The sequence below is a fragment of the Saccostrea cucullata genome, unplaced genomic scaffold (assembly GCF_032062105.1).
Source record: "Saccostrea cucullata isolate Sc308-1 unplaced genomic scaffold, CSIRO_AGI_Scuc_v1 ctg1580, whole genome shotgun sequence".
Lineage (NCBI taxonomy): Eukaryota > Metazoa > Mollusca > Bivalvia > Ostreida > Ostreidae > Saccostrea > Saccostrea cuccullata.
The window spans coordinates 16259-40448 of NW_026938867.1; the positions used below are offsets into that span (position 1 = coordinate 16259).

The 24190-nt window shown below is 34.7% G+C and overlaps 2 protein-coding genes across 2 annotated transcripts; both read left to right on the forward strand.

Annotated features, from left to right (window-relative positions):
* Positions 1–531: 531 nt before the first annotated feature.
* LOC134251560 (uncharacterized) lies at positions 532–12320 on the forward strand. The gene is made up of 14 exons (XM_062733962.1): positions 532–635; positions 729–1881; positions 1971–3174; positions 3267–4585; positions 4859–5558; positions 5662–5778; positions 5867–6180; positions 6720–6818; positions 6947–7103; positions 7631–7814; positions 8144–9735; positions 9830–11182; positions 11268–11801; positions 11891–12320. Exons 1-14 carry the CDS (start codon positions 544–546, stop codon positions 12160–12162), a joined length of 9090 nt encoding a protein of 3029 aa, XP_062589946.1. The 5' UTR covers positions 532–543; the 3' UTR covers positions 12163–12320.
* A 1291-nt stretch (positions 12321–13611) lies between these two features.
* Positions 13612–23454, forward strand: LOC134251555 (uncharacterized). The gene is made up of 2 exons (XM_062733956.1): positions 13612–13684; positions 22616–23454. The coding sequence occupies exon 2, from the start codon at positions 22819–22821 to the stop codon at positions 23434–23436; it is 618 nt and encodes a 205-aa protein (XP_062589940.1). The 5' UTR covers positions 13612–13684; positions 22616–22818; the 3' UTR covers positions 23437–23454.
* Positions 23455–24190: the final 736 nt, after the last annotated feature.

Here is a 24190-nt window from a genome sequence, read left to right on the forward strand (position 1 = left end):
TGTTTCTGCAATAAATTTTTGACCCATAGTATAATAATAACACAAGGTATCTAACTCCGATTTACACCGAGCACCCCCCTCCCTTAGAATCGCGCTCATTTACACTTTCAGAGGAAATGCACGGGTAAACTGTTTATTCATTCCCGAAACAAGTGTCTGTGGGCACAACATGCAAGAAAAATTTATACATAACTTATGTCGAACACGTAAAATATTCACTTAATGTTACTCTTAGTGTTAATCTACTACTTACATCTTTTTTCCAGTGTGTTTACAAAACACTATAAATGAAATTTGTCATCTGCTCTGTGTACCATTTTGATATCCTGATATCATTAGATGATCACTCCTCCACGGCACCTGATCCCACCTCTGATGTTTTGGAGATTTGTTTGCTCTGCTCCTATTTTGTATTGTTTTATGGACTTTTGATCTTTTAAAAATATTGTTCATTATCTCCATATGTTTAATAATCTCTCCTTAGGAGCAAAGTCCACCTTGCATGTAGAACAGTTAACAGACAAATCAAAATGCAATTCACGGATGGACGATTTACATCCAAAGTCAGACCATCCTATAGAGTGTAGGCATGTTATTCTCAATCAATCAACATGGTTCTTAAACAATGGACAAAGGTTTGTAAAAGTTGTGTTGTATAAGTGATTTATCCGTATTTGCATTTTTTCCAGTTTAATTTTTCAATCATGAATACAAGTTTATTTCACTAGGCTCTGCTTATCGTATAAAACTGAGAGCGGGGGATACATGAAGTACAAAGACTTCAGTAACAAAGAGTACCCTGCAGTCACTTACAACAGAGTAACTGAATCAAATGATGTATGTTTCCTTTTTGATTCCTCGCCGCCAAAGCACTGTAGTGAAATCCTTACTTGTCCAGGACAAGAGCCAATAAAATTGATATCCGGTCGCTTGACAAAAGATTCGACTTTAAAGATCAAAATTGAAGGATGGAATGATCCATTCCCAAGAAGACCCGACCAAGCATCAGGCATTAAGAGCTTTTCCATTAGTATCCATGAAACAAAGGAAGTAGATAACCTTACACTTTCCATGGATGAAAAAGCTCTTCAGACTTTCAATATTTCTCATGGTGAATTCAATGTTACACTGCCTCACCAACCAGCCCTTTTTGGCATTTCCCTGGAAGTGTTGGATCATGCTGGAAATGTGAAATCTGCTAGAAGATTCGTTATGTTCGATAATTCCTCCGAAATTAAAATCAATGACGAAAAAAGGCTTAAGGTATATACAGCGAGCTCAAAAACCAATTACACCTGGCAGACAAATAAAGGTCAGAGTTGTCTTTCATGGGAAAACCGATATTACAATTCGTACAATCTGAGATATAATCTCCTACGCAAAATGCAAAAGGATTATCATGGAATATATCAAGGCGTGTACGAACAAGAGAGCGGAATTTTACCGATATCTGGAACAACCAATGTTTTTGGAATAGTATCATACCATTACTCATGGTTTAAAGAAAATAAAAGAATGTCCTCAGACGTTTTGGTACCACGCTTTCCTATCCAATCTTTATGTGTTGATCTTGATTTGAAAGATGGAGAAACTCGCACAATCACCGTGACTTCAAAAGATTTGATGAATAATTCGCTTTCTGAAAATATCACTTTTCATGTCGATTCCAGTGTACCTGATATTGAGAATATTTGGCTGAAAAAGGATGGCGTGAGACAGTTGTTTGTTCATAACTCCACCGATCTGTCAAAAATGAAACTAGAATTTAAAGCTTTTGACTCACACAGTGGCCTTTATTCAATCGAATATTTCCTTGGCACGTCCCTCGGAGGGAAAGAACTTGCATACAAAGCCATTGCAGTGCAAACTTTAGGAAATAAGGTAAAGTAACTGCGTTTTTCTTTATTTTGAATGTAAATAAATTAGCATTTAGGTATCAAAAGTAACTGTCTTGTCTTCATCAATTTCAGACTTGCGAAGCTCTTGTGGACTGCTACTGTCCTAGTGTGGGACCTTGTGAACACTCTATATATAGAGTGGAATTCAACCATCTTATAAAGAACAACACACATATTGGTCAGCACAATCGAGAATACCATTTTACAGTTAAAGTTACCAATGAAGCCAGGTTAGTTAGTATACAACACGTGGATATCCTTTCGGATGATTCTCCTCCACATAAAGGTGTCGTTTACGAGGGACCTCAAGGATATCCTGATATTGACTACACAAGTGAAAATTCAGTTAATGTTAGGTGGGACGGATTCATAGATCATGAAAGCGGGATAATGAAATACAGGATAGGTATCAGCGACCACTGTCTTACAAATGGAGAAATGGATGTATATTCTCATAATTTACCAAATAATTTTAGCATCTATGAGTCTACAGAACAATTTTTAAGTATAAGTCTTCCTAACGATGGTCTATACGTTGTATCCGTGATTGCATATAATAATGCTTTGGAACCTTCCGATGTTGCATGCTCTGATGGAGTGACTCGAGACTCTTCCAAAGTAATTGTTACCGATGTCGTTCTAGAATCAGCAAAAGGAAAGGCAGTTATTGGGTGCTACGAAAACAAAGCTTGGCATATTTTGCAAAATCTAACAGCTTACGAGCTTAAGACTACTGAGAAATGCCTCGAAATATGTAGTAGTAACCTTTCTATGTCACTTATAGCTTATCTTCCAAAAAGTAATCTATACGCAAATCATTCTGAATACTCTACAACCATGTGTAGCAAACTCTCACAGTATACAGAAAACTGGTTTATTTATCTTCCGTCCGATAAAATCAAAGTGACCTGGAAGTTGGAAGAAAAGGAATCTCAGATACAAAATGTTGAGGTCGGACTTGGTTCAACTGCAAGTACTTTTTCATTTCCTGATTTGATATCGTACTCAGATTCTCATAAGACTGACGAGTATCATATCATGCACGCAGGCTTAGATACTGGTTTGCCCCTTTATCTATTTCTCAGAGTAATAAACAAAGCTGATCTGAAAACGCTTGTGACTTTTGGTCCACTGATCATTGACGAAACACCTCCAATATACAAAGGGAATGTTGTTGTATTCCAAGATTCTGCAGATATCGTTGTTGGATGGAACAGTGATACATTTCTCGAAGCAGAACAGAAGGAGCCAATGGATTCAATTCTTTTCCGCTTAGGTAAGAAAAAATACTTTATTGATTTATTCAAATTGTTATTATAATACACCTTTGGTAGGGCATAGAAATATAATAGTTGATGATTTTTGCAGGAAGTGCTGGAACGTTGCTGACGCCTTATTTGGAAGCCAAGATAAAGGAACAGTGTCCAAGAAATCTTTCATTTTGCTTCAAGTACTCAATCAATCGTATCTTCAAACTGAATTTCAATAGTAACACCAGATTCAACTTCCATCTGTATATTTACAACATAGCCGGACACTTTCTCGAAGTTCGATCTGAATCTTTTCTCTTACCCTCTCGGTTTCCACCGTCAAATGGGACAATCATCGAAATTCTTCCAAATCATTCTTTAGCAGGGGAAGATGTTGACTTCATATTTCAAGCCAATAAAGTATGCTTTGACTGGAAAGGCATGTGGCATACTCAAAACATTTCTTTAGAAGTTGGCATTGGCTCAACTAAAGAATCTGCAGATATCGTATCGTTTCGGAATATCTCAGAAAATACGAAGTGCCTTTACAATTTGAAGTTAGCGCATTTCAAGAAATACTATACCATAGCACGCGCTACCGTTGGGCTTCACTCAACTTTGATTGTTTCGGATGGATTTGCCGTTATAGATAACTCAAGTATTTTAAATTCACTTGTTGTTCATAGTGGAACTAGCTGTAGGATGAGACGCAACAATCATATTCCGATTATTTTAAATAAAAATCAAGGAACATTATCAGTAATCAACGCTCTTCGGCAGATCCAGGTCTACACAATTTTAACAGACGGAAGCCCGGTAACCAGCCAAGATGTGGTTTGGATTGATAAATATCAATTTGTTCCTATTATTTCCTACCCTACTTTCCACATTTTGAATACCACCGCTTTAAGTAATGTCTCCATTTCCTCTTGCGAGGAAGGAAAACAATATCAGGAAAGTAAGCATTCTTTCGAAGTATTTTGGACTGCAAATAATGAGACTGCAAACTTTATCACTCATTACAAGTGTGGTTTGTTTAAAATTAACAAAGACGGGTCCAACACAATTGTGGAACCACTCAAAGACATAAGTAGGAATTCACAATTCCAGTTTACTGGATTGCATTTACAAAACTTCCACACTTACCGTGCATTGGTACAACCATGTTTCCAGAAAGTCTGCTTACAAGGCAAATTCTCGGAATCAGTCACTGTTGAAGAAGCTAAGTATCCTATAAATGAGACAGAAGCTTTTGTTAAAATGATTCCAGGAGAAACAAGAGTTGTAGATGTACAATTACGGTTTAGTGCTTATGAGTGTGGTTTATCTGGAGAACCATTGGGGTATGCGGCGGCCTTTCTTGATACTAATGTGCCACAAAATCAATTGACTTCATGGATATTATTTTCTCCTTATTCTGGGAAAGGACGTCTTAATGTAAGTGCACATAGATTAAGCTCAATTAAAGTATTTTTTTGTCTTCTTTCTTTCATTTTGTTAATCTCGAATTATATATGTAAGGAAATACGGGGCCACTTGTTCTGTTCTTACTTTTGGGTTCACTTGTCATTTGTTATACAACAACGTTCCTAAAACAATGCAATAATAATCAACATACCAGCACTTTCCTGAAGAAAGAATTAGTTTTATTCTATGATCATGAATTATACTCTTGTGTCATATTTACTATCAAATACTCTCTTTTACCAGGGCAATCTAACATTTCACTTACCTGTTTATGGACACAGAAGAATGGAAATTTGTATCAAGGGAATTTGTAAAACAGGGCAGTCAATCAACACCTGTACACGTCTTACTATGTTGTCAGATCCAAATGAATTTTCCACACTCACTCTGTACGAAATATACCCTAGCTCTGTAAACCTTCAGGATATTTTAAGACTAGCAAATAGTCAGTTCCTAGGAGATAAATTACAACTGCTACACGAAAACGAGGTTGATGTAACACCACCGGGTAGGAAAATATACGGATTTTTGAGTGGGACGTCTGGAAAGTCCATTACCTGGTATCTCACAAAGAAACAATTATCACAAAAAGTCTCCTGCCAAAGTGATATGGATTGTCTTCAATCAGTAACCTCAACAGATGGAATAGGAAGATTTAATACACAAAGACTCCCACCTAATCATAAATATTTCATATGTGCCTTTTCTGAAGGAATGAATTCTACTGAAAACAAAGTAAAGAGTGAAGATATTTCCCTCTGTGGAAATGGATTTATTGTTGATAATTCGCCTCCGAAAGGCGGAGAAGTTAAGATTTTAAGTAGCAATGAAGAATTTGTTACAAGCGAAAAGGAATTAGAAATACAATGGTCAGGCTTTTCAGATATTGAAGTAGAAGTTACCCATACTGAACTAGGCATTGCAAGATATGAATTTAGTATAGGTAACTCTCTCTCTCTCTCTCTCTCTCTCTCTCGCTGAACTTAATAAGTGAATATTAAAATATTGTTGTAATATAGTGCTAAAACGTGAATTTATGTTGGCAGGTTCCTTTCAAAGTGGGCAAGATATTTTACTGTCCAGAAATGTTGGATTACAGACATCAGTGTTTATTCCAAACTTGAACCTGACGAACGGAATGACGTATTTTGCTACAGTGAAAGGTAATGTCAATTAAATTTATAATCACATATACAATATGAATTTAACAGTAAATTCACATAATCAAACTCACTATCATTTCTTAAACAGCATTTGATCGAGCTGGTCATGTGACAGTCGTTTCCTCTCCGGGAAAGACCTTAGATGTGACCCCTCCTGACATTGGTACTATCTTTATTGGAAATCCTAAATCACAAACTGCAACTCTTTCCACGGATAATGTTTTTGTACACTGGGAGGGATTCGGGGATAACGAAAGCGGTCTAAAGCAGATTTTGATAGGCGTTGGTTCCAGTAACGTTTCTACAGATATTCTAGAATTCTACCCAGTGGATGGAGAGTTTGTTGAAATTCAACTACCAGAATTCATGACTGATGGATATCAGTATTATATTTTGCTAAAGGTATACGTTTTACGTAATCATATTTGAATTAATTTTTTTGACATTATTAGTAAGATTATTTGAAATGTATGAAAGAGATCTACTAAAAAGTAATTGTACGGTAAAGTAGTTTTCTCTTCGGGGGATTAATTCTGAGCATGTACGCATTTTTAAAGTGTATTTTAAAAGACAAGCCAAGAATTCCGCGTAGTTTTCTACCTGCAAAATTAAATAGAAGTGTGATTCTGTGGTATTTTGAACCAACACAAATAAACAGGTTTACAATATTATAATAATAACAGGAATTTTCTTAGAAGTATGTTGTACAAACATTACATCGTAAGCAATAAAAGTACCGAAATTTTTTTTAAAAAATATATTGATTTTCTGTAAAAAAAAAAAAAAAACAAACAAATAAAAAAATAAATAAATAAAAAGTTAATAAACCAAGAAATTGGAGTCAAAAAAAATTCTGAAAGATGAAGAGTATTGATAGCGAAGAATCAGTTGAAGGTGTAAGCGGAGAGTTTTTAGATAAGTATCTAAATGTATTTTTGCAGATTGTAAATCATGCAGATCTGAGTGTGATCGCTGCATCAGAAGCATTCTTGTTTGATCGAACTCCGCCACTTCGAGGACTTGTTCAAGATGGTCTAACGGTTCGTTTCATTACGAAAATATTTTACTAACAAAAAGTATATCAATCACTTGTTCATGTTGTTATCAGTGTGTGCCTTGTGTTGTGCTTAGATATCTTGACAAACTAATAAGCAGCTTTACATCTTAGGACGATGTTGATTTCCAAAATGATACCGGGAAGTACGCATGTCACTGGTCAGGTTTCCTTGATTCTCACACCGGAATTCAGTATTTTGAAGTAGGTATTGGAACACAGCCGTTTAACTTTGATGTATTTCCAGCCAGCAATGTAGGACTCTTAACGGGTATGTTTTGTAAAGAAGGTAATAAAGACATTGGCATTACTTATCTGACTTTTTAAAAATAGATAAATGCAGTTTTAAAAAGGATTTATTTCAACAAATTCTGATTACTGTTTTTTAATTTATTTGATTCGTTAGATTATTATTTGCATGCGTCAACTTTCTTTCTAACTTTCTTTCTAATAAGCTATTCGTTTTATATTTGGGAAAGAACCCCTTTTTATTGAGTTAACACAAGTTTTAATTGTATTTAATCTTCATGGACCCTTTAAGTGTAATTAATTCTGTTTTATATGCAAGAAGAATATCAGTATTCTTGAGGATAAAACAAACGTACCAATTTTTTTTAATCAAATCAAAACTTTAAAAGTCAATCACTGGTATTCAGAAAAACTATAGTTACTGAATACATACGAATATACAGCAAAACTGTTACGATTTACCGCTAATTACGATTACCTTATTAAATATACCAGCACTTGGGTTTCAATAAAACTTAAATTTTCTTTAACAAAACAAATTCTTTCCAGATTTTACTTGGAACAGCATATTTGAACCTGGTGTTAAATACTTTGCTACTGTGACAGCTTGTAACCATGCTGAATTGTGTACCAGCGTATCGTCAGACGGGGTGATCATGGACAATTCTCCTCCAATCCCTGGACTGATCCATGTCGGTTTTAGCGACCAACACGAACCTTTTATGCCTTATAAGTACGTAATCTATTCATCTGACTTTAAAAGGAGGAATGACACACCCAAAATTTTATTAATATATCTCTAAGATTTTCCTTCTTAACGATGGTTTCAGCATTGAGATACTGATATTAGCTCATAAATATTTTATATTTGTAATTTTTTATGAATTTTTTTTGTATAATTTTTTTTAAATATAAAATAACTTAGAGCTAATATGGGCATTTCAATGTTTAAACCATGACCGAAGAGGGATGTCTTAAGATCGTTGAAAAATTTTCAGTGTGGCTTTACTCCTTAAAGAAGGTTATTAATTTGAAATTAATTACTTGCCTCATTCTTTTTAGTAACTCTATTTCTGCATCGTGGGTTGGGTTTGTGGACCCACATTCTGACATTGACCATTTTGAGTGGTGTCTGGGAACTTCCCCGGGATACTGTCAGATCGTAGCTTTTGAAAACATAATGCTATCTAACCGGGTGACAAGGACAGGCCTTCACCTTCCTCATTCAACCGATCTCTACCTAACACTTCGAGCATTTAATCAAGCTGGCTTGGTGACAGAGCGTACTTCTCCAAAATTCCAGGTAGATCCAAGTCCTCCAGTTTTAGTCCAGAAACCAGAATTCATCACAGGTGCTCATGGTCTATCACTTATCAACGGAACGCAGTTTGACGGTTCTTTGATTACTATTAGATGGCTTTTTCAAGATAGGGAGAGTTCCATCATTAAGCACCATATAATATTGATTAGCAGTCGTAATGGGCATGTGATGTTTGAAAAGAATGAAATTGGTAGCCAAACACATATAACAATTAAGTCTTCTAATGAAACCTTACTTAGAGATGGGGATTCCTATGTTGCTAAGGTAACTAGCTGTAATGGCGCTGGTCTTTGCACATTTGCAACATCAAGTACACTTCTTATTGACTCCTCTCCGCCGTCACTTGGGGGATTCATGAACCCATTGTTATGGCACAATAATGGGACGACTACTACAATTCACCTAGCATGGTATGGTTTTGTGGATAATGAATCAGGACTTCAGAAATACACTATAAGTGTTAGTAAATCATACTCTGGGAATGAACTATCAAATGGTTTGATTTCTGTGCAGCACAGCAACAGAACTCAGCAAGTGTTGTCATTGAACTTATCAAACAAACTTTACAGCAATGACGTTATCATATTATCAGTCACTGGAACAAATAATGTAGGCCTGAAAAGTAAAACTGGAAAGGTGTCTGTTGTCCTTGTGTCTAACAATAAAAATAATACACAGGGACACCTCTCAATTCAGCGTTATTCCTGTGTCTCTCATTACTGCAATAACGACTGTACCTGTGCAGTAATAGGTAAAAAGTGTTTAAATAAAATTAATGCACCTTGCACAGAATTACAAAATGTTTCCAGTGCAAGTCTTAATGTACTGGTTCATTTTGGGTTATCGCCAATACCCTCAACAATGTCTGCCAGTTCCTCTTGTATATCAGGATTTTGGGAGAAAGAAGCAGGATCGATAAGTACAGTGATGCGGTATGAATGGAGTCTTGGTGAAAAGGGGGAAAGTCCAGGTAGTGGAATATTTGACGCAGCTACAGAAAGTATATGGCATGATAATGGCATCAGTCAAGAATTAGTGTATTGTTTGCCATCCCACAAAAGACTGCAACACGGACAGCACTATATTCTCTATATAAGAGCGTGGGTCTCCGAGTCTGAGTTTGCTATATTCACATCAAACTCTCTTTTGATTGATTTTACTCCTCCACAGGTAAGACTTGGTCGAGCTGTGATTGAATCAGTAGATGACTGCAGAAATGATGTCGATTTCATTGGTACTTTAAGACTGTTTAAAGTATGTTGGCAAAAACTATTCTCGGAAGGACAGGGACACATAGTAAACTATGATATAAGTGGTGGAACAAGACCTTATGGTACATCTTTATTCTTCTTCTATATTTCATTATATGTACTTATAGTTTACTTTTTATCGATCTCAATACATGTATGTTCTTTTTTTAATATTAGGTGACGACTTTATATCACGAAGATCTGTCCATCTATCTACTTCTTTAGACGTTAATCAAACAATGATAGCAGGAACTACTTATTATTTCACAATTTTTGCGAAGAATAATATGGGACTGGAAACCGCGGCAGTGTCAGATGGAATACTTCTTGATGTTGATAACCCTGTATCTGGTATTGTATATAACACCAAACATTTTCGAAACATTTTACATCAGTCTTCAAACTCTTCTCTTGCAACATCATGGCATGGCTTTGAAGATCATCAGTCGTCGATTAAACTCTATGAGGTAGGTGTTTATGAAGAAGATGATGGAACAGTAATTAAGAGAGATAAATCAGCCTCCATTTCAACTTTCTACACATTCAATAACATAAGTCTGCAGCACAACAGAAGTTATCACACTCGGGTTCGAGCATTCGATGCAATGGATCATCATTCTCAATATGTAAATTCAAACCCAATAAAAATAGATAACACTCCACCTGTCGGAATAAAGTGCAAATCGTTTGAAAAAATTGAATTTCAAGTGTCCTCAATTACGAATAATACAGACATTTATAACATGAAGAAAAAGATGGTGAATGGCGTTTTTACTGCTACAAAGAATGAAATTTACAAAATTTTAATCAAGTTACCTGGTAGGTTACAATTTAGTACCCTCAAGTTGCATATTGGAAATAAAACAATGCTACTGTACACGTCACAAACTGCTGATTCAAGTACTTCCGCAGAACACGAGTTCTTGTCCAGCAATGATGGTCCAGTCAACTTAAGATTTAAAGTTGCAAGTCGAAAGGATATACCTGATGAAAGTATTTCAGTACGTCTTCAACATTGTAGTTTGTCTGAAGTCAGTACAAATCCATTAACTGTACGTCAAATAAACCCTGGAACATTGTCCGTCTGCAGTTTCATCTTCGATCCGGAAAGTGGTGTTGAAAACGTTTTAGTTGGAGCTGGAACAACCAGAGGAGGATATCAAGTGAGATTATTGTCTCCTTTCTCAAAATCCAACCACGGTTTAATACATACGGATGCTCCACACGGCAGTCGAATCTATCTAACAGCTATTGCAAGAAACTATGCTGATTTATCGTCAATGTTTCAAAGTGAAATAACATTAGATCACAGTGCTCCTATTTTGAAAATTTTGAATGTCGATGTTCGAAACTTTGCAATAGGACAGGATTTGGATTTTCTTAACGACACTGATCAAGGTGCTGCAGAAAATGATACAACCATCATACCTGGAGAGCCGACTCGGACGATCAGAAAACACACTGAAGTTACAGTGACATGGAATGTAACAGAGGAGGAAACAGAACTTTTATCTTGTTATTGTTCTGTTGGTATGTATTTATATCTATACTTAGTAAATGAGCTGATGATACAAAGTAATTTTTAATATCAAATGCTAGTTTTATTCTGTTTCAGGTCATTCCCAAGCTTCTGCATTATCGGGACGTTGGCAAACTAGTCCTGATAACAGAAAATGTAAATTGTCAAACTTGTCATTCCCCCATGGAACGACAATATATGTTACTGTTCAGTGCATAAACAACGTCCAGCTTAAAGCCGAAGAGATAGCAGGACCTTTCAAAATTTACCATAAATCACCACAGATCGAAAGTGCAACCCTCTCATTTTATCCCAATAACCGTAATACATTTTTGAGAAAAGAGTCTGCAATTCCATTGCAAGAAAACTTGACAAATATCGACTTTTTCTGGAAAGGATTTCAAGATGAAGGTGGAATATCCACCTTTGAAACCCGGGTACGAAAGAATGGAAAAGTCATTGCGCCATGGAATTCGGTTGGTTTAAGGAATTGTGCAACACGCGTAATACAGAATTCAAAAGCAGGAGACATCATTGATGCTGACGTTCGCGCAGCAAATGACGGTGGATACCGAAGTCAAATATTGAATTCTTCTATCGTTCTGGACAACAGATCACCAGGCTTAGAGGGTAATTTATATACGTGTAATCTTTAATCATTTTGATGAGTTTCTTTTAAATTCTGTATACCGGTATTTACCCAAGTTTGTATTCCATAGATGAGTCAGCATCTTTTATGTCAACTGGTGGGTATGTTTCAATACGATGGAACAACGTTTTTGTACCCTCACAATATGGTGCCACGGTCTATCAAGTTTCGGTGGGTTCCAGCGCTGGAAGTTCCGATCTTCAATCACCCATATCCACTCTCGCAGAAGAGGTACAGTTTGAATGGACACCAGGTGCCTCCCAACATCAGATCTTTGTCAATATTCTGGCCTTTGCACCAAATGGCGAGTTCTCTCGATATAACACCAGATTTTATGTTTGAGAACCAAACATTCAACACGTTATGTTCTCTAAATTACTTCTAATGCAAAGAATCAAATTCTTCATAGCGATATACCGTCCATATAAATTATCTAAATGTTAATTGATGTAAACATTTCCCGTGTGTTTTTCTAGAATGGATTATGTAGAATAAACTTTGCAAATGAATTTTTATCTGTTGTTATTATTTTGACGTTTATTACAATCATTATTTAGCAAAAAATACTTATTGTGCAGGAATTACTTAAAACACCTACACGTGGGTTGCAACAAGTTAAAATGAGGTTTTTTAGCAAATCCCGGATAACTACTGTTTGTATAATAAAAGAATAGAATAAAGATATTTGTACGAATTTATCCATATACATGTATTGTAAAAGGAGATTGAAAATGGTTTATCTATAGTCACTCACAAGTGAGTTTATCCATTAATTGTGCGGTCCTAGTTTTTCTTTTTTGATATTATTGAAAATTATAAACAAAGTTTAAGGTAGTATAAAACTAATATGTTCACCTTTAGCAAGATAGCATTCATGTATCGACCTTTCAGTATTTACATCTCTCAGCTTGTAAATTCTCAGGGGATACATATCCGATAAACAGTTCGATTATATATTTGTTTGGAGTGTTCCTAGGCGCGGCTATTCTTACCTCACTGTGATAACGTAGAAAACTGTGAATAAGATTGTTTGTTTTCTTCCCTCAAGCAGAGAATTCTTTGACATTTTAATGTTGATTTAATATTCAAGAAAATTCGGACTTCAAATTATAATATCCCACAACATTGCTAAGAGACTTAATAAAGAAGTAAAAATATAGTATCTGATAAGAAAAAAAATCACTATAAAGAAAAGGTATAGATTGCTGGCAATACACCTTTTGGGTCTCACTGAATATTTTTTATGCCAATTCTTAAAAGGTATTGACAAGGAATGAATCTCTCTCTCTCTCTCTCTCTCTCTCTCTCTCTCTCTCTCTCTCTCTCTCTCGTGTATGGGGGAGTGTGTGTTGCAAAAGAATTTGAATTATATGTTTTTATGTGAGATATCAGATTCTTAAGAAACTACATTCTTTAAAAATATTTGATAAACCCTACTATATCTCTGAATCTTTAACTAAAATACCCATTATGTGAAATGTAATACATTAATTGCATTTATGCAAAACACATCTTAGCGACATTTTAAAAAAAAATGATTCAAATAGATAAAGACTGTTGGGTATACAAATCTCGAGATAAACAAATTTTAGTCCTGAGACTTAATAGAGAAATAAATGTACAAGGGCAGTGAAGTCGATATTCGTGGATTTGTCTCTTTTACAAAGTACTTTAAACTATCAGGGTTTTTATCATGACATAATAAAGATTATGTTTTTATGCTTTAACAGAGATATCGAATTGATTTTCAACTCAGTCAATTGTCCTTCTACAAAAGATTGAGAGAGAGAGAGCACAATACTTTTGCAGTATTTTCCAGCTTCACTTTACTACATTGTCATATTGTTTTCAGTATGCGCCTTCGGTAAACATTTAAAGTTGGTCTTACTTTTTTTTCTGGTTTGATAACCAATCACAGCTGATATTGAAAATGCTTTTTTTATTGAGATCTAGTTTTGGTTTCCTTTTCGGTCTTTTTTCAACATAAACTGTAAAAGAAAGTTAAGGGGAAAGTTTGCATTAGGTAATAGACAAATGGCTACGTTAAAGGTACTTGGACACAGATTTGAAGTTCATATTTTCTCTTTAATATTACAACTTATTTATCTTAATAGCATTTCACACAAAAATTAATTAAAAATCTTATTACATTTCAAAGTTATTAAAATTTTAATTTTTTTGGCGGGTTTGATTGACACATCCTTGCACTTTCACAAATTTTAAATTTATTCTTAATCCTTAGGAAAAGTGGCAATCTTGTGTATTAATGAAAAATATTAATACTACAATCCAGAGAATTCAGAGTAGACATGTTCGAAAGCAAAACATACACACAATATATTGTCAGTCCGTGCAGTTTTGGTGAGAAGACTTTGGCGATTGAACACACCCAGTGTATCGTAAACATCAAACAATAACAGAGCTCTGCCCTGTTTACAAAAACTGTGTACATAACACGAGTGTGCTCGATTTGCTAAACTCTGTACACAACGGAATGACGATACTTGTGAAGGAGTTTTGCTTTCTAACATGTCTACTCTGAATAAAATTATTTTTCTGGATTTAAGTTTTAATATTTCTCATTAATACACAACAAGATTGCCACTTTTCCTAAGGATTAAGAAAAAATTGAAAATTTGTGAAGGTGCAAGGATATGTCAATCGAACCCGCCAAAAAATTTAAAGTTTTAATAACTTTCAAATGAAATAAGATTTTTAATTAATTTTTGTGTGAAATGCTATGAAATATATAATTCGTGATATTATACAGAAAATATGAACTTCAAATCTGTGTCCAAGTACCTTTAAGGAATTCAATCGTTAAAACTTGAACGTTTTCCCTTATTTATATCTAATATCGATTGAAACAGAATAAAATATAGCGCTATGTATGTATTTTTCGTCATAAGACCTTTCCATGGGTACAAACATTTTGAACATTTTGACCATGGAGTTTGACCCACTGTAAAATAAGATGTGTTTGTGAAACACTGATGCCCCCGTATGGCAACATATCGAAGATTATACTCTTCTTCAATGCAAATTAATTATGTTGGCACCCAAAGTAAGGTCACAAGAAATACAGTTGTGAAATAAGAAAGCCCTATCATCACCTGTTCTAAAGTTATGGCCAAGGATAAGTTTTTGACAGGTAAGTCAAACTCCAGGACCAAGGTCAAAGTAGTTGGATTCTAAACGAAGGTCTTGTTACAAGGATTATACATGTAACACATGGTTGTCCCAGTCCTATCTAAGTGTGAAAACCCTAACCTTAACCGTTCAAAAGTTATGGCCAATATTAAAGTTTTTAAAAAGTAGGTCAATATCCAAGGTCAAAGGGTTAATGTTTTTGGAATACAATGAAAGGTCTTGTCAGAAGGATTAAATATTCGAAGTATGAAAGCCCTAGTCCTAACCCTTCAAAAATTATGGTCAAGGTTTGCTTAAAACAAATATGTCAAAATACAATGTCAAAGGGTCAAGATCTTTGGTATGCAATGAAAGGTTTGTCACAAGGATTACATATGTGAGGTATGAAAGCCCTAGATCTTGCCTTTTAAACGTTGTTGCCGAGGTAAAGTTTTTTAAAGTATGTAAATCTCCAAGTTCAAAAGGTCAGAGTTGTTGTTGGTATTTAATGGTCTTGTCACAAACAACAATATATTTGTGAAGTATAAAAAATATTAGTATCTACCGTTCAAAAGTTGAGACCAAAATAAAAGTCTGGAATTTTTGTGTAACAGTGTGTCAACCCCCAAGGTCAAAGTCAGAAGGCTAAATTTGGTGGTACCCCACAAACAAGAGGCCCAAGGGCCTTTTAGGTCACCTGAGTATCATGTAAAAACTTTCCAACAATCGAATTTGCTTCTGTTTTAAAACAGAGGCCATAAAATTCACAAATTTGAAAGAGGCACAATTGCTTAACAATTGCTTATCATAATTATAAACTTAGCATGCTTGTAACTCTATTTACTTAAGACCCAGAGGTAGATCAGAGTAAAAAAGAGAAAATGCACTTCCACTTTGTAACCCGTTGTGCACCCCACCCCAAAGAAACACTGACCCTGGAGCTAAATATTTCAAAATTTTGGAAATTTCATCTTAATTTTACTTCATCATAAATGGTTGATTAATACCTAAGAGCAGATTTCAAAGCATTAATTTATTTTCAGACTATGTAACCCTCCCCCTCCCTGACCCAGGGGTATGAAATTAACCATTTTGCTAGATGCACCTTTCTTCATCCTAAATAAATATACTTGGATCATTAGCTTAACACCCAGGAGCAAAGGAAAAGATTGTCAAAGAATTAATGTATTTTCACTATATAATCAAAAGAGACCCCCCTTTACACCAAATGGCAAAACCCCTGACACAGGGGCCATGAAATTCACCAATTTTGTTGAGGCATTATAACTTTATACTAAGTTAGTTCATTTAATACCAAGGAGCAGAGAAGAAGATTTTGAGAAAATTAATACATTTTCACTGTATAATAGAGCCCTGCCCTAACACCAGAACCCCTGACCCTGGGGCCATAAAATTCACAATTTTGCAAGAGGCACTATTGCTCATCATAACTATGTACTTAGTTAGTTTATTTAATACCCAGGAGCAGAGAAGAAAATTTTCAAAGAATAAATGCATTTTCACTATATAATCAATAGAGCCCCGCCCTAACACCAGAACCCCTGATCCTGGGGCCATAAAATTCACAATTTTGGAAGAGGCACTCTTGCTCATCATAAATATGTACTGAATTTTGTTTATATTGATACCCAGGAGAAGAGAAGAAGATTTTCAAAGAATTAATGCATTTTCACTATATAATCAATAGAGCCTCGCCCTAACACCAGAATTCCCGACCCTGGGGCCATAAAATTCACAATTTTAGAAGAGGCTCATCATAATTATGTACTTAGTTAGTTTATTTAATACCCAGGAGCAGAGAAGAAGATTTTTAAAGAATTAATGCATTTTCACTATATAATCAATAGAGCCCCGCCCTTACACCATAACCCCTGACCCCCAGGGGCCATAAAATTCACAGTTTTGAAAAACGCACTCTTGCTCATCATAACTATGTACTAAGTTAGTTTATTTAATACCCAGGAGCAGAGAAGAAGATTTTTAAAGAATTAATGTATTTTCACCATATAATCAATAGAGCCTCGCCCTAACACCAGAATTCCCGACCCTGGGGCCATAAAATTCACAATTTTAGAAGAAGCACTATTGCTCATCATAATTATGTACTTAGTTAGTTTATTTAATACCCAGGAGCAGAGAAGAAGATTTTCAAAGAATTAATGCATTTCCACTATATAGTCAATAGAGCCCCCCCCTAACACCAGAACCCCTGACCCTGGGGCCATAAGATTCACAGTTTTGAAAAACGCACTCTTGCTCATCATAACTATGTACTTAGTTAGTTTATTTAATACCCAGGAGCAGAGAAGAAGATTTTTAAAGAATTAATGTATTTTCACTATATAATCAATAGGGCCTCGCCCTAACACCAGAATTCCCGACCCTGGGGCCATAAAATTCACAATTTTAGAAGACGCACTATTGCTCATCATAATTATGGACTTAGTTAGTTTATTTAATACCCAGGAGCAGAGAAGAAGATTTTCAAAGAAATAATGCATTTTCACTATACAATCTCTATAGCCCCGCCCTAGCACTAGAACCCCTGACCCTGGGGCCATGAATTTCACAATTTTGGTAGAGGACTCAATGCTTATTACATTCATGCTAACAATTTGACTGCTTGATGTCCAGGAGTAAAGAAGAAGATTTTTAAAGATTGCAATAATTTTAGTGGTTTTGGACCCACCTCTCAGGCCCCAGGGGGGCAGGGACCATGAAATTTACAATTTATGTTTCCCTTTACCAATAGATGCTGTATACCAAATTTGGTTGAAATTGGTTTATTGGTCTCAGAGGAGAAGCTGAAAATGTTCAAATGTTAACACACGACGGACGACGGACGACGACGGACGAAAACGAATAGCAATAGGTCACCTGAGTGACTCAGGTGACCTAAAAAGGTCTTATCACAAGGAATACAGATGTGAGATATGAAAGTAATAGCTTTACTAAATCAAAAGAAATGTGCAAGGATAATGTTTTGTTGACAAACAAACAGACAGACAGACGGACACGATAAAAACTATATACCCCCGACGGGGACATAAAAAACATTAACCTTTGGCATAAGTTTTAAACGGTTGGAGTTCAGGCTTTCATATTACATATTCACCCCCAAAAAATCGTGTTCCAAGTGACAAAATCTTCCCTTTGATACCAACACGTTGGACCTTTGACTTTGGTCTTAAGGGGGATGTACAAGCCATATTGGATCTAGTCTGGTGTAAAATAAGAAATACCAAGAATGCGCTTAATACTCTACTAAACTAGCCCAAAGTTACTCAAAGTGCTAATTCACTAATTACCTACTGTTAGAGACCAAAATCAGTTAATAATTAAGTTTATTTTGTTTTAATTAGGAGGAAATAAATCATGTTAGAACTGCGCAACTACAACATTCATGAGATGAAAAATGCATTGAATATAGTGTTAGTTTGATTCATTGATAATATGGCTACAACCATTTGTTTCGCTTTTTTCTTGTCATTATCCATAATTCTTGAAAATTTGATTTTTCATATGGGTGTCTTCCTGAGGCCATGTGTTTATTTCGTCCGCCATTCCTCTGTCACACAGAGTTCGAATAGCATTGGTTTTAGAATAAACGCGACCATAATAACATAAAGACAAGAAATTACTAAGTAATAATCATTAGGTTATATTACTTACTACTTTTATTTGTTGCATTGCATCGTCTGATTACTGAAAAAAAAAGCTATTTTAACCCTACTTCAGCAAATCGGGAAAAACTGTTCTGTTTACAGCTCGAGTTTCCTCGATAATATCATTCCACTGAGCACGTGGTTGGCATGTGCATATATCTGCTGTAGATAGATGCGTTTATTACCATGATTATATTTAATTTTTCATGGAACAAGTCTTGATGATTTGTTGGTTTCTTTAAAACTCAAGAAAAAAGATAAAACATGTCCTAAACATATGTGATTACGGTGGGTCTTTTTTCTGTGGCGATAGAAGTTATTTTCAAATGGGGCACTGCAAGGAGGATGCTTAGCATTTAATTTGAAAATGTTAAACAATATGCGGTGCATGAAAAACAAATTGTAATTACATGTCTTACATTCGAAAAGTTGGTACATGTGTCTATTTTGTTTAGCAGTTAGATAGAAAAAAATAGGCAGTTATAGGATTTCCTTCAGGCACCTCAAATAAATAGCTAGATTGTTTGCAATGAACCACACATTGTATGGAGTAATGTTTGGACATAAAAACGCATCATGTCTCATTATGTTGACAACATTGTAAGCTCTCGCTCAATGAACATACGAAGCTTGATAAAATATATTGAGCTGTTTCTTTGAAATTATAAGCAAGCACAATGTTTGCAAAGAAAAGTCCATTGCATATGCTATGACTATCACGCAAAAAAAAAAAATGAGAGGCTATACCCCCCCAAAAAAATCCTATTTTTGTTTTTCAAAATAGACTCAGTGCCAAAGATTCAAAAATTTTGCATTACTAAGTATATGATGGAACATGTACTAGCCTTATAAGACAATTTGCTATAAAAATATTTGGTTGCCCTCTCTCCCGATCTACTGCCTAGAAATGGCCCGACTCAATATTTTTTACATCCCATTACATGTATACATGTTTTTTTTTCCGTCAACGAATATGTTTAAAGTTTTAGGAATTTTTTTCTCACCTATAAATACGGACCCAATAATTTTACCCTGAGTTGGGAGGACCACCAAACGTCATTTTAAAGTTGGTATAAAATATTATTAATGTTGATTTTTTTTCTTTACTCTGTAAAATTGTAATTTTGACAAAAAGGGCAAATAGAAAAAGTTTTTTAATTCATTAAATCTCCTAACCCACTCTGAATGATTTCATTCCTTTTAAAATGTTGCTCAAATCAAAATTGTAAATGTTTATTTGACAGAGTATACGAGGGTAGATCAAAAAGTAAACGATATATCTTAGGTATTTGATAGTTACTGTAAAAGTATTACATTTGGCTGTGTATTCTTTTTAGCGCCTTTCGTGGAAAGCAGCCTCCGCTAAATCAAGTACATCGCTATAATATAGCGATGTACTTGATAAATATATGCTTTGTGGATAAAGGTTTATGTAACGCACATTCAAAAAGTGCTAAATCAAATCTACGCCAACTTGTTGATAATTCAATTTTCCGCCAAATATCGTACACGCCAAATATAATACATTTACAGTATATTATTGTTGAAATATTCTAGTATTTTTCAAAGTGTAAATTGGAGGCTTTTGATTTTCAAAGTGTAAATTGGAGGTCTTTGATAGCATATTGCTTAATAAAAAACACATATCCCTTTTCAAACTTGCTAATATATCACCGGGCAATATAACAAGTAGCATATTTAACCATCTGCCTTCCTTCACTAAAACGCTCTATCCAATCATTGATTAAATTTGTAGGAAGTCATTTGTCTTAATAAACTATGAACAAATTCTTATATGCTACTTCAAAGGCATTTTTAAGATATACCATAAATATTTTAGTCGTTTGTTCAACGAGTTCCACTGAGGCAACCATTTTTCGTCACAAGTACCTGCATAATGACGTCATTATGCTATTTTATAGAACTTGTGTTTGGCTATGTGTGCACCAAATTTGTTTCTAATCTGAATTGTGGTTTTGTAGATATAGAGATAGTTCGCGAACTTTGTGATCATCTCTCGTACTAGTAGGTACTAAATCAAGGTCATTCATATCGATTTTATGTGTTTAATTTCTTTGTGTTTCATTGGTGATAATTAAAATTTTGATATATATTATAAGTTATCTGTGGCACATTTCTTAACTTTGATGGTGCTCATTTTTCCTTACCTGGAAACAAAGAGTTTAAGATTTTTTTCTTTGATATGAATAAGTACATTATTTAACAACTGTTCGATAATAATACTAAATAGATTACTTGAAGCCATACTATAACACATTTCCTCTTTTAAAAGTGTTCATACTATTTGAAATATTTTGCAACTGTAATTCTCTTCTACAGTTAAAGATTGTTATGTCCCTCCATATTAAGAAGAGGTCTGGAAAACAAAACTCTGTGCTAAAAATAGACCACGTGCTGCTACCCATGAACTACTTTCATGGTTCTTTACACTCTTTTTGAAGACAACGATACCTTGTTTTGAACTTGAAATTATCATTTAAAAGTGCAAAATTTAGACATTTTCTCAACAAATGGTTGTAGAGAGAACATTAATGAATAGTTTGCGTATTTTTTGGATTTTTTAAAGGCTCTGCTGAATTCTGTATTGCGCAGTTCTAAGGAGCATATCAGAAGCATTTTTCTGCAAAAAATATAGATTATATATGCACAACATGCATTCAGTTATGAATATTTATTGTAACTTTATCATAAGGACTCAAAATTTGATCAAAATATGATGTATTTTAGCCATTTGAAGAAATGTTTACATTTTGTTCTCACCGCACTAAAGGTGGCCGTACATCCCCCTTAAAAGTTTGTCCTGCTTCTTAAAAACTTTAATCTTGGCCATTATCGTTGTACAGTTGGTGTTTAGGCAACAAGATCTTCCCATGGGCACCAATATATAAATATTGCATGTAGTTGAGTGTAACATTGAAAATTTTCACCCCAAGAAAACCATTGTCAACCGAGGCGCAATATAATAAATATAGCATGTAGTTGAGTGTAACATTGAAAATTTTCACCCCAAGAAAACCATTGTCAACCGAGGCGCAGCCGAGGTTGACAATGGTTTTCTTGGGGTGAAAATTTTCAATGTTACACTCAACTACATGCTATATTTATTATATTATACTGAATGTTTTATACAAATACATATAACAATGAACCGTGCGCGCATAAATTCTGCGCAGTCGCTATTTTTTGGAATACCACCCGTCGTCAAGCAATGTTGACTGTTGCTACGCTGGAGGGCATGGCTCCATTATTCAGCGGTTAATAGTGTTTTTTAACAAATGTTTCTCGACCAATCAGATTCAACTAATTTACATGAAAGTATAATATTAATTTTTATCCTTTGGCATTAAGCTTGGATACTGACTTACTTTTGAAACCAATTTTATTTGACCATAAAGTAGAACTCGGTTTTAGTGAAGTAAGAGGAACCTATGAAATTACTTCGCTATATCCGTAATTTGTTATATCTATATAAGTAAATCGTTAAATTTATACAGCTCAAAAATAACTTTGCTTTATCCGTGAATTCGCAATATCTATGTTTCTACTACATAAGTTTTACTTAAATTTTAACGATTGGTGCTAAGACTTTCACGTTTCACAGGCGTTATCATATTCTTTATACTAGACCTCTCTTGATTTTGTCCCCTATAACCTACATGAGCTATCATATGGGGTGATCTCACAATCACATTTATAATTATTTTTCTGTATGGACAGGAAAGATCAATTTACTTTGTCTTATTTAAATGAGAGATCGTCTTACTTTCAAGCTGGTTAATGCGAAAGTCCAGCAAAAAATTTGGTGAATTCTAATGTTGAACTTCACATGTGTTGAATTTATGAAGATATGTTGTTTTACAAAATGTATGATAAGAAAAGGATTATATAGTGAACAATTGAAAATTTGTCATATATTTCAATAATTTTTATGTCCTTTTCTTCGTGTAATTACTTCATAGGTTCTGCAAAAACTGGATCAGTAATATCAACGGATGATACAAATGCCAATTCGGGTACTGCAATTAAAATATCCATACCATTATCAACTCAAGTTCCTTTATCTGATACGTTTCCCTCTGTAAGTACAAAATCTGTTGGCACACCGTCAGAAACATCAGACGCCCCCGTAACTACTTCACCTCTGTCCGGACTGTCTGAGGAAATGGTCATCATAATCAGTACTGTGTTTGCAGTTGGGGGAACCTTGCTGGTAGTGATTATTGTTGTTGTTTTCTTCTGTCTCAAACAAAGGACTGCGGCTGCAAAGGGAGAGGAATCAAAGACTAGGGCTGGCAAATTACATACTATAAATGAGAAAAATAAAGATCTGAATTCAAACTATAAGCAGTCACAAAAATTTAAACACTCTACTCATTCAGGAAGGAAAATAAATGAAGGTACCGGCTTAAATCAGAAACATCCACATAATGATATTTGGTATGGAGGTAGGATGCCCACTGGAGTTGAATTTTCAAGATCCAAGAAGTATCATCAACAGAACTACTTTTCTAGAAATCAGCACCATTATAGAAACCAAAATAGTGCATATTGCCTTCCCTACACAGATCCAAGGAATGTGATGTACTATCAGAGATACCCAGGAAGTGAATACAGTGAGGATATGTCGGGATACAGTAGAGAAGGTCCATACAGGATGCAGCAGTTTTACCCACAGTCATACCCCAGACAGGATAGATACACTGAAGATGGACTGGAAAGAAGGATAGGGCATAGAAGAGGAGATTATGGGGGCTACTGGGATAATGATACTCTGTACTAAAGAGGCACGGCGTTTGAGAGTAGACAGAAGTGTTTTATTTAAGTTAAAGCTTGTCATGAATAACATTAATAACAGACAGAATGAAAATTCCAAACACCATTATATTCGTCCAAGGCCTCTAATAGGAAAATTAAAATCACATAAACTTGTTAACTTTTATAAATGTGCATACCATTTTACTAACCTTTTGGTTTTTCTTAATTAATTACTAGTAGTCAAATGATATGAATAAGTTTTAAATGAAAGAGTGTGCAATTTATGTAATAATAATCAGATAGGAGACGAATTCCATTATTTACTGGAATGTAATGCATTATATAGTATCCGAAAAGATTTTTTGTTGCAGAAATACTATGTACATCCAAATATAATAAAATTCTGTAATTTGATGACAAGTACAGATCCAGCATTTTTACGAAAATTGTGTATATTTATTACAAAAAATTTTTGACACTGTCTGTCCTCCTGTAATTTCTGCTCGTCCATAATTATTGTAAATATGTATATATGTACCTCTTGTACCATGTATATGGTTTTTTGAGAGAATAATTGAATGAATGACAATATGAGAATTATGATTTAATTTACAACATATCAAAAAATTAGCCGATAATTGTCCTAGTAAAGATGAGATTAAAGTGTGGTCCAATGTACAGGCCTTTAGATCGCTTAAATCCTACTTTTAATCAAAGTACTCAGAAGTACAGAGAGCCGGGCTCATTTACAGAGTAGAATGGATTTCTTACATGAATCA